This window comes from Sciurus vulgaris (genome assembly GCF_902686455.1).
Source record: "Sciurus vulgaris genome assembly, chromosome: 11".
NCBI lineage: Eukaryota > Metazoa > Chordata > Mammalia > Rodentia > Sciuridae > Sciurus > Sciurus vulgaris.
In genome coordinates, this window is record NC_136472.1 from 24,002,426 (window position 1) to 24,014,578 (window position 12,153).

The following is a 12,153-nucleotide window of genomic DNA, read 5'->3' on the forward strand; positions in this document are numbered from 1 at the left end:
TGAGAACTTAACTATCTGAATTGAAGTTTGCATAATTTTAAGTTATCTGACCACTCTCTCCTCCTGCTGATTTCAGTGTGTGGCTGCAGGGCTGTGGACACAGTCAACAAATATCACATTATTGAATGCAGTGATTAAGTCCATACACTGTGAATGTGATGGTCTTTTAGTGTCTCAACCTTTCTCATTAATCAATTTAATTTTGCACTTTTTGTGGAGTGTGATTAGATATAAAACTTGATAAGATGAAATATTTAGATACCAGAAAAATGGAAAATTGTTGGTGAGGGTCCTTCTGAGGGGGATGAAGGAACTATGTCCAAGTTTTCCCCAAACATCCTTTTAAATGCTTGCTCCTTCACATTAACCACATCTGCCATACTATCTTCTAAATAAATGAAAAGAAGAAAAGTTCCTTCAATCTCTTCTGTAATTTTTTGTTTTAAAAATTATAAGATCAGTTTGAGAGAAATGTAACATTTCAGATAATGCATTCTTCTTTATTTTTTTTTAATAAGTACTCCTTCCTATAATACGTGTTTTCCATACAGACTGGTGGATGGATGGTTTATCACATAACTCTCATTTTATATTTAGTAGATGCACAAGCTTTTGGTCTGAATTCTGCAAGAGACAGTATGTTCTGTGCCCAAATACCCAGTGCCCTATTCCTGAGTAACATGGGAAATGAAGAACCTGCAGATAGAAATCCAAGAGCAGTTAGACAAGAAAACAAAACAAACAGAATCTCTAATTGCTTGGGATAAAAGCTTTGCCAATACTTGAAGAAGTGGAAAAACCAAACAAAATTGTGTCTTGGCACATGATGCTGATGAATAATTTCTCTCTGGGGAGAACCAGATGGTAAGTCTACAGGTGCATGACCTATGATCGAAGGCTCTTTAAAGTCCAGATGGAAATCAGGAGGAACTTTTGCTTCTGATGTTTCTTTGTTCCTGAGAATGTTTTCAGGGAGCAGTGGGGACATTTGACTGTCAGAGAGGCTCTTACTCTGTATCCAAGGTGTTGAGCAAAGATTGGACATAGACGTCGCTGTTTGGGGAGCCCAAGAAAATTTTTCTCCGTAGAGAACAGGAGAGGCCATCACTAGAATTTTCAAGGAGCTGATATATGGTGAGATTTATAGTTTAACTTTTTGGATTTTCATGGATAATTTCAAGTTGTGATACAGTGCTTAAAATTTTGTGTCGTGTGGGAGAGCTGAGCCCTGTGCACAGAATGAATCTGACAGCAACCGTGCACTTGGTATAACTGCATGACCTTTATGACCTTAGGATTCTCATGTTGAATGAAGATTATAAGATTACCAAGGTCAAGGAATGTGGAAGTCAATAAAATAATACATTTGGAACAGACAGTGCATAGTTGACACAGAATGAGTGTCCAATGAGCAGCAGTTCTTAGAGTGCATTGTTTTGGTGGGAGAGTTTTGGGGCACTGATAGCATCAAGCCTAATGAAATAAGACCCATTTTCTGATTTTTATCTTCAAGGCAAATCCAAACACTTATGAACACATCAAATACATATGTTTTTAGAGTAGTGGGGAAGAATTTCTATTTCATTGAGTGCAACACCCAATAATATGAAAGATCTCTTCAAATATGTAGATCTTTTTATAACTTTTAATTAACTATTTACTATATATTTTTAATGGACACATGATGATTGTGCATATTTATGGGAACAGTTTTGTCAGATCAAGGTAATCGGCAGTATCTGTCACCACAAACATTTATCATTCTTTGACTTGGAAAATATAAAATCATCTTCCAGCATTTTAGAAATATACAATTCATTGGTTTCAACCCTGGTTATGCTAAGGTAGAAACTATGCTGCCTATCCTAGGGCACCACTACACCAGTTAACCATACTCCATCCTCCTGCCCCACTTTCCCCAGCCTCTAGGAACCATTATTCTACTCTCTATTCTGTGAGATCTGCTCTTTTTAGCTTCCACATATAGTGACAACAGGTCATTTGTTTGCACCATTGTGATGGTTTAGAATAAAAAGTGGTGTTTTGGATGCTGTACAAATACTGACATTTTAATATGGTAAACAAAAGTCTTAGAGGATCAGTCACAGATTCATTGATAAAGAATGTAATATACAATATTTCCACAACAACACACCACTAAAAAGCACAGGGAAGAACATTAAAGCTAAAAAAGAGTTACTAAACTACAGAAAAGAGTCTTTAGAATCCAACCCTCTCAGATGAATTGTCCCTATGGGCATTTGCTGTCATAAATAGCATTAGGGTGTTGCTTTAGAATTGTTCAGAAAAATCTAAGTGACTAAGCTCTGAACTGCTTTATTGTTTACAGTTGTGTCTTTGTCTCTACCTTAAAATGAGTTAAAGCATTGACACAACAGAAAAGAAGTCTCAGGCATTCATCTGGAAACACACCAGTGGAAATGAATAATTTTCTACTCAAATTTCAGAAGCATATCATACACACACACATACCCACATCATAGATATACATATATCTGAAAATGTCTGAAATGTTATGCACATATAAGTTTCAACATTTAGAAAAACATTAAAGCAACATTGAGGGGCAAAAAAAAGGATCTTTAATCTTAGGGAACTTGTCTTTTGTTGCTGAATAATAACCTGGATCAAAAATATGGTTAAAACTATCTCCAAGTAAAAACCAGAAAGATCAGTAGAATAGCGAAAAGGAATTGGGGAAGGAGGAGGTGAAGGAAAGGGGGAGTACTTGGGACTGAATCAACAGTAAATTTCACTCCACATGCTTTTATATTTATCTCAAAATGTATCAAATGGTTGCGTATAACTTAAAGGAACCAAAAAAAAAAAGTTGTGGTTTAATTAAAGAAATAGCAGGGAGGCTAATTTTAAATAGGACTTTACTCTTTCAATTAGCAATAACAATATTTATAACAATGTATGCAAATAAGACTGATATGCCCATGTATGTACATGTAAATGCATATGAAATTTATTACTTGATATAAAATTACTTAATAGTACTTTAATGACAACCTTACTATAAGTCTCTCTTTTAGGTTTGAATGTCATATATATATGTCATATATATATGTCATATATATATATATACACATTTTTGAAAGTTAATGAAGAAATTTTATTTCTTCCTGAATCATGCTAAAAATAGTTTTGCTAATAAAATTAACAGGAATAAGAACAGAGGAAGGAAGGACGGTATAGAGGGAAAAGAGGGGTGGGAGGGGTGAGGGGGAAGGGAAAAAAAATAACAGAATGAATCAAACAATATCACCCTATGTAAATTTACGATTTTTAATTAAAATAAATAAATAATAAAAAAATTAACAGGAAGAAAACAGTACACAGTGTGCATAGTTGTGCAAAAGGAAGCAAACTTCTCATGGTCACTACCCCAGGAGATATGCAGCCCCCACAGTTCATGCAGTTCATTGTCAGTAGGGGCCCTCAGCAATTTCAGGTGCAGCTAGAACATATTGAAGGATATGACTATTGTGAAAGAAAAGATCACAGAATGTTCTAGGACAAATAAAGACTCATTAAACTTCTATTGGTAGGCAAATGTGAATTTAAAACTCATACCAGTAAATGCATCAAGGGTAGGGTGGGGTGGGTCTATGGTAGGGCCATTAGTGGAAAGCTTACAAGAAGCCACAATTTTAATTAAAGATTCCTTATTATGGTAGTGTGTAGCTTCCATCTTTGTAAATTAATTTTCCTCAAACCTCACATCCTCTTTCTGAACTGTTCTGGTAATGGAGAGTCTTGTGTGGTGTTTGTTAATTATTCTATTCTAAATATTCTCATCATAGTAACCAAATATTTATTGCAAATTTAAAGACTATACCATTGTAATATTTTATTTTCCAGATGATGAAACTCTATTTAAAGTATCAATATAAATGGGGGAGAGTTATTAAAATGTTTTTGTTTTTTGTTAATATTTTGCAAATTGTTTTACCTCTTATTTTCTTAAATCATTAGTTATAATTTTATTCATTACATCAAATGATAATGCAGTGGTCTGATTTAAACAGACATCTTTTTCATTGACTATCTTAGCTGTGTGTTTTTGTTTCTTATGATACTTTACACTGTCCATTCTAAAAGTTCCCCATGTTATTTCATTTTCATTATGTACTCTCAGGGTTTGGATAATTAGTAGAAAGAATACAAACAGAATCATGATACTGAAAGTATTTGTCAATTTGTTTTCAAAAGGATTACACTTAAAAAGAATTTGTATTACAATGGATAACCTTGTGATTCATTCAGTCTTTACTCCACTTTGTGTATGTTTGCGCTGCTGAAAAATGGTGACATCAGTATTTCTTATATTCCTTCTGACTTCCACTGAGAACCCCATGTTCATAATTCCTCTGTTTCCAGCACTGTGCTCAGGCAGCTTGAGGCACAGGGCTTTGTTTAGTGGCCCATTGCTGTTAGACAGAGGCTGGAATTGTAGATATTTGACAGCAGAAATCTATCACTGTTTTGCTTTCTATTAACTTTTATTTTGGAATAATTTTAGATTAACCAAAAAGTTTCATAAAGTTTCTGTAAAATTCCTGTAGAATTGTCAATAAGCTTTAATACTATTGGTTTACATTATTATGGGTATATTTGTCAATGTATGAAATGAACATAGGTACATTTTTATAAGTAAATGTAAATATTTTACTCATATTTCAATAATTTTGCCACTATTGTCCTTTAGCTATCTCAGGATTCAATGCAAGACAACAACTGATTAAGATAATTAGCATTTAGTGATTTAAAATTCTTAAACCTTGTGATCATGAACCATGAGACACAGCATATTCTCCACGTCAGATATTTAACACTAATTTCAAGAACTACTTTAATTTGGGAATAAAGGGATTGTTTCATTTACATTCAGCAACATTTTAGTTATGTAGTGGTATTGCTCTTAGACCATCCAGAAAACAGAAGTGGAGAGATAAGATGTCTGTAATTATTAGATTAATTTAGGATCCTCTCTTCACCTTCCCACTCCATTTGATTTTCTTTCACAATGAGGCATCTGAAGGAGGCATGGACACAGGTGGATCTGAGTCCACAATAACATAATCAGGGGTTACTAGGGACATTCAAAATGCAGTGCATTTCAAAATGTTATTTCTTCCTGCTAATAAACACCTGTGTTATTATGTTTATGACTTTATCTAACTTGCACAAGAAGCCTATTTATAGACATTAAATCCTAAGTAGAAGTATAACCAGAACTTTAGAGAATTTTAAGTAACATGATCCATGCCACAGAACAAACAGAAGGATCTGGATTTGAACCCAGTTTACACAATCTGGCACAGATGTTCTCACTCATTTCCTTTCTTTGACCTTCCTGCTTTGGTCCTAGGGCAAGATGAACACTGCTGGATGACGTACTACTGTTCTTAATTCTGTAACATGTGGTTTCCAATGCATCCAAGAACATTCAGAGTTTGTTTTATATTGTTTTCTTTTATGTGGCTGTAAAGTTGGAAGTATATACATTGGTCAGGAATGACCTGAGAACACAATTAAAATGATGATTTTAAAGAAAACAAATAAATATTAATTTACATAAATACATTGTAAAAATTTTTGTTTCTGCTTACTCTAAATGGGAATTATAAAAATAGTTGAGTTTAATTCTCATAAAAATCCCCTTATACTTTAATTCATCTTTTTAAAATAAACATGTATACATATAAATATAGAAAAGTTTATATGGATACTCAAATATGCTATTTCATTGATACATTTCAGTTATACCTACAGATGAGGACACTTTCATTCATTCTCTGAAGATGTCTCCTGTCATCCTAGAGGCTCAGAAGGTTGAGGCAGGTGGATCACAAGTTCAAAACTGGCCTCAGTAACTTAGCAAGACCTTAAGCAACTTAGTGAGACTCAGTCTCAAAATAAAAAATAATAAAAGGATGGGGATGTATCTTAGTGTTTATACACTACAAAGTTCAATTACAGATAAAAAAGAAACAAAAAATAAAGAAACAAAAATCTCATAAATCATAAGCATATAACAACTTGGTGATGTGAGTCTTACTACTGAAACTATTTTCATGCAATTTTTTAATTCTACTTGCAGAGCTACATCACCAGTTTGACGTTGATCATTTCATAAGATCATGAAAAATCAAAGTTTCATAACAGAATTTGTCTTCATGGGGCTTTCACAGAATCCTACTATGCAGAAGATAGTATTCATTGTGTTTCTGATGGTCTACATTGCAACTGTTGTGGGCAACATGCTGATTGTAGTGACCATCCTCTGCAGCCCTGCCCTGCTGGGCTCCCCCATGTACTTCTTCTTGGCAGTCCTATCCTTTGTGGATGTGTGCTACTCCTCTGCTATCACACCAAAGATGGTTGTAGACTCCATTCATGAGAGAAAGACCATTACATTTGAAGGATGCATGATTCAACTTTTTGCTGAACACTTGTTTGGTGGAGCAGAGATGATTATCCTCACGGCCATGGCCTTTGACCGCTATGTGGCCATTTGCAAGCCCTTGCACTACTCTTCCATCATGAACTGGAGGCTCTGTGGTGTTCTGGTGGGGGTGGCCTGGACAGGGGGCTTCTTACATTCCATCATCCAGATTCTCTTCACTTTCCACCTGCCCTTCTGTGGGCCTAATGTCATTGATCATTTCATGTGTAATTTGTACCCATTACTGAAACTGGCCTGCACTGACACTCACATCCTAGGCCTTCTGGTGATTGCCAACAGTGGATTAATCTGCATCATCAATTTCTCCCTGTTGCTTGTCTCTTATGCTGTCATATTGTTCTCCCTGAGGACACACAGTGCTGAAGGGAGGAGGAAAGCTCTGTCCACCTGTGGGTCTCACATTACTGTTGTGGTTTTGTTCTTTGTACCATGCATATTTATATATGCAAGGCCACCATCTGCCTTCTCTTTTGATAAAGAAGTAGAAATGTTTTACACTGTCTTGACTCCCTTGCTCAATCCTTTGGTTTATACTCTGAGGAATAAGGAAGTGAAAAATGCCATGAAGAAATGGTTGAAGAGACTTTTGGTGACTTCTGATTAAAAGTTATATATCACAGTACAAAAAAATAGAGAGTGTAAAGAAGTAATTAATTTGACACTTTTTGGTATATTCTTTATATGGAAGGAGATTACATAATTCTAATAAGACATTATAGTGAGTGGGGGAGTAAAAATTAATATATTCTTCAATTTGACATCACGGTTTGGCCCAGAGTTGCTTACTTAATCCTGTCACATCAAAAGTAAAGATAGTTCCATTTTATACTTTCTTAAATTTATTAAATATTGGAAGGGTTTTAACTTCTAAGATTGACTTCGAATCACATACTTTGAAGACTAGAAAAGTCTTGCGGAAGAAAATATAAGTAATTAGAATCTTTCAAGTGAAAAGAACATTTCCTCTGATACTGACATCAGGGATTCTGGTGTAAAACATCAGGACTTAAGAATATCAAAGAGAAGAGATTCCAAGGCACCTGCATCATTTCACTTCATCTTAAATGTGGGTCCAGTATCACCTGCTACAGTAGAATCACTTCTTGAATTTGAGAGATAAAATCTGATTGGTCTATTTTGCCTACGGGCATGGTCCCCTTGGGTCAGGTGACCACCTCCTACCAATCAGCTATTGTAGAGAAGTTTTAGCTATTCCACAAGGGAGTCAGCATTGAAGGTCTTTTATTGCATTACAATCAAGGTAACTCTGACACACCTCATTAGTAGCTACACTGGTTAAAGCTGCAGGTGTAGTGAGCACACTTTCCCCCACCCCCGCCAGAGGGACTAGAACCCAGAAGAACCAGATGTAAAAGCAGATTTTCAAAAGAGGTTTAACTTCAGTTTACTTGTTGATTTTCATTTCTGAGTTCATGTACCTAAGTGCAAATGATTCATTTGCGCAATTATCAATAAAGAGATCATTCCAGAGGCGCGGCCAGGCCAGCTCTGGCCTGTGGCACACCAGGCAATCCATCGCTCTAGTGAGCGCGGGCTGAGGCCGGAGCCCGGGCCGATGGTGGGGGCGACATTCCCAAGAGTCTTTCTGTGACCCCTGAGCAGCGAGGGCAAAGTGAAGCTGACCAGGGCCGAAACCAGGAACGGGAGTTTTCACAAGTCTCAGACCCTGCGCTTCTAGGACTGCAGCGCGGTGGAAGTCAAGAGCAAGTTTGGGGCAGAATTCTGAAGGTTTTCCTTGAACCTCCACAAGCCCGGGAAGTTTGAAGATTTCTACCAGCTGGTCGAGCACACCCACCACATCTCCAACACCGAGGTGACTATTGGCTACGCAGACGTGCTTGGGGACCTGCTTCCCATCAACAATGATGACAACTTCTGCAAGTCGGTCTCCAGCGCCAACCCCCTGTTCAGGGTCTTCATCCAGAAATGAAAAGAGGCAGACCACTACAGCTTCGAGGCTGGCACCCTGTCCTGGAAGAAGAAGCTGCAGGTGACACTGAGGGACGAGGGCCTGAGCCCGCATGCCCACCTGAACTTTGGCCTGCCCCACGACTTCCGCCCTGTGTCCTCCATCATCGACGTGTACATCTTCCCCGAGACGCACCTCCGAGTGAGGCTCTGCAGGCACGGCTGCGAGAAGCCTCTGGGTTTCTACATCTGAGAGGCACCAGCGTGCGTGTCATCCCCCACGGGCTCGAGAAGGTTCTAGGCATCTTCATTTCCTGTATGGTCCTGGGTACTTGCAGAGAGCACGGGGCTGCTGGCAGCGAATGACGAAGTCCTGGAGGTGAACGGGATGGAGGTGGCGGGGAAGACACTGGACCAGGTCACCGACATGATGATGGCAGACAGCCACAACCTCATCATCACTGTCAAGTCTGCCACCGGCTGACCACGTCATGCAGAACTTCCACCCTGATGAGATGGAGAGCAACGAGGAGGCCGACGTTGTCATCAAGGGCACTTTGGAGCCTCAGAATGTCCCCAAGACTCAGGGCACACCTTCAGGCAGCCTCTCCCCCGCTAGCAGCCTCACACAGGCTGCCGCAGGACCTGGCTCTGCACGGGGCCGAGCGGGAGAGCAATGGTACATGCCCAGACTTTTCTGCTCCCTGAAGGAAGACCCCTGCCACTGCCTGGTCCTGCCACAGGGCGGAGTGGAAGAACACAGGCGGGCCATTATGCTCTAGACCCAGGCCGCACGACAAGTGCTGCCTGCCCCGTGTGGAGGGCGTGGGAGCCAGTGTCCCAGGAAAGCACTGTGATTTCAGACGGAAAACCCCCAGCAAGAAACATGCTGAGGATGTATACCACCCAGAAGTAGGACTGTCGGTGTGATGTGGTCCCTTCCTTGTTGGTCACTGGCACAGCCTCTTCTCTGTGTCAACTCTGCACTATTTCTATAGAATTTTGCCCAGAACTTAACAGACATGTGCACACCTCAGGCCAGGCCCCATGCAGGTTCCAGGGCTTCTGAAAGTGAAAGAACTGAGTGCAGAAATACTTAGTTTTTAAACTTTAAAAAACTTCATTTTTAAAATTAGGCTTTTAAGATAACTTTTTTTACATAGTGAAATTCACATTTCTAACTCAGCTCACGGGCAAAGACACCCCTTTATGCTGTGCGAGGTTTCCCCTGACTTGCACAAGACCGCGATAAGAGGACCGAGACCGCACGCCTGCTCTGGCCCAGCTGCAGCGTTGGAGCGTTGGAGCCAGTCCAGAAGCCCATGGGCACGTGAGAACCGTGCAGCTGTGGGTTGCCACTGCCGTTTAAGAAAGCAGGTGGGCTGAGGGTGATGCCGGGACATCCAGGTGCGACTGAAAGTCGCCTGCGCCCATCTTATCCTGGGGTGGTTTTGGGGTGTTTCCTGCAGAGGTGGTGGACAGCAAGCCCCAGGCAGCAGGGCTGGGGTTATCTGCCCCCGCAGCAGCCAGCTCTCCCCGAACACCTGCTGACCTCCATTCCTACCGTGGTGGTCAGCGGCAGGGGTTCTCTTGCTTTTGACCACCAGCAAGTCGTCACATGAACATTATGGTTTTGACAAATATTAAATTGTCACTTCCCTTTAAACTTTTAGAGGGTGATTCATGTTTGATTCAATTATATTTTATTTGAAGTGTGTTTTCTGCATGAATCCAGTGTCAGGGAGAAAATATTACATTTATGCCATGAGAACAAACGTTGGCCAAATAAGCCTCATGCAAACAAGAGTATTTTCCAGGTTTTCTAGGCATGAGCATGTGTGCTCCAGCACCACCTGCTGGCCAGTGGCAGGACCGTCTTGATCCCTGAAGATCAGAGATATTTAATGCAGCGCAGTTGCCTTTGTCCCAAATTCATTAAGTGTAAAGGAACTGATTTTCCTTTTGGAAGTTATTTTTTAGGCAGAGTAGCTTTTGCTGAGTAGCTTCCTGCCTGTATCTGTTTCTCGTTTTGTGCAAGGGGTCACAGTACACCTCCTGATTACAGGACAGAGAGAGGCACCCCTGGGCAGGGTTCAGGCCCCAAGACACTCAGAGCTCAAGCAGGGGAGGTGCTGCCCAGTGAGGGAATGCCCAGGAATATCACCAGGACGTGTGTTTTCCCATGGTCTGTGCTGGTAGTAGTGTTAGCGGAATAACTGTGTCCACTACCAAGAAGGGAAGCTGTATTTCTTAACCAGGTGTTAAGTTGTTACACAAATGTGAATTCGTGTTTTGAAAAGAACAAGCCTTACTCAGCTTTGTGCCTGTGACTGGTAGCTGCAGGCATCGCCGGCTGCTTGGAAGAGCTGTGCAAGTGTATTTTTCTACCCGGGTCTATACTTCTGCAATTTCCTTCTTTAAATAAAGAAAAGCAACAAAACTATGTTATTATATATTAAAGTTATTTTGGTTTTATATATTGGAAATTTTTTTTTTTTGCCTTTGAGTTAAAAAAATTATTCCAATTTATAAACATATTTGGTGTCATTACCATGTTTTGGTACTCTCAGGTTGTTGTCAATGGGGAGTAAATTTAGTGAGTTACGTATTTAATTTTTTCCCTAGCAAAAAACACAGATGACAACAGATGATATGCCAGTAGAGTTTTGGGCAAATAAAGTAAATCCTCTCTCTCTCTCTCTCTCTCTCTCTCTCTCTCTCTCTCTCTCTCTCTCTCTTTCTTCCTCTCCTTAATTTTTCATTCCACTCCCAAAGTGCAAGAGTATGTTAGCAGTCTTTCTCATAATGGACATGCAAATGACACTTGTAATTTCATTGATCATCCCTGAAAAAGTACTTCAAATATTACATGGTTAGTCTAAAACCTCACCTGGATAATGTGGGTGTCCTGCAGCAGACCAAGAGTGTGGCGAGGCTCAGACATGCAAGTGTGCTTCTCCTCGACCTTTCCCTTTCTTCATATCTGCCTGACCTCAAAGCAGGTGGACCTTCTTCATGCCCCTTCCCTTCAAAGTCCTCGTATTTTACTTCATTTATCCCTAAGTACTAGCTGAAGAAATATGGATCTGCCAGACTGGCTCCATTGCTTTAGATAACTGTGAAGCCAAGATTTGAAATGTAGCTATAAAGTAAAACACTGCTCTGGCCGGATTGCAGTGACCAATGCCTGTTCTGTCTGCTGCAGCATATGCTCAAATTCAAACATATTTTTATTATTTTAATGCCCAACATTTCATTGTGGAATCTGAAGTTCTAGACAAGGAGAATATCTACTAATATTCAGCAGGGGTAAAAAAAAAACTAAAAGACATCTACCCAAACTTTTTCAGTGCCACTTGTTTGTTGAACAACAGTAATTTAAAATTCTCCCCAAAACAATGGTTGCTTTGGCTTTCCATTTTGTTTTCTATGTTGATTACTTTAGGAATGGTGAAATTCATTCCAATGTTTTCAACTTTTAGGCCATTTATGTTATGCTAATTATAATTTAACCTCCTCTGATCTTGCAGTTATTCAAAGAGTTTTCAGAAACACATTATGAACATGTATAAAGTGTGAATTTAGAAAAATATCTTTGAATATCTGAAAGAAGACAACACATTTTAGAGCAAGATTCTAATTTTAAAAATTATTCAGAAATGACACTTTGTGAAATCATAAGTCAGACATGTTCTTGACTTTGTTTAATGTCTTGCAATGGTTTTATG

At 39.3% G+C, this 12,153-nt stretch overlaps 2 protein-coding genes and 1 pseudogene across 3 annotated transcripts in view; all 3 read left to right on the top strand.

Annotated features, from left to right (window-relative positions):
* LOC306639796 (olfactory receptor 4A5-like) overlaps window positions 1-12,153 on the top strand; it is a gene marked incomplete at both ends in the record, with an annotated part of 343,811 nt that overhangs the window by 261,852 nt on the left and 69,806 nt on the right. The gene's annotated exons all lie outside the window — the stretch shown is intronic.
* Window positions 6,171-7,100, top strand: LOC306639064 (olfactory receptor 4C15-like; the record flags this gene model as incomplete). Its single annotated transcript, XM_079102503.1, has 1 exon — window positions 6,171-7,100. One exon carries the CDS (start codon window positions 6,171-6,173, stop codon window positions 7,098-7,100), a length of 930 nt encoding a protein of 309 aa, XP_078958629.1.
* Window positions 7,646-9,207, top strand: LOC306638484 (partitioning defective 6 homolog gamma-like; annotated as a pseudogene). The gene is made up of 2 exons: window positions 7,646-7,698; window positions 8,120-9,207. The product of its transcript is annotated as a partitioning defective 6 homolog gamma-like (transcript).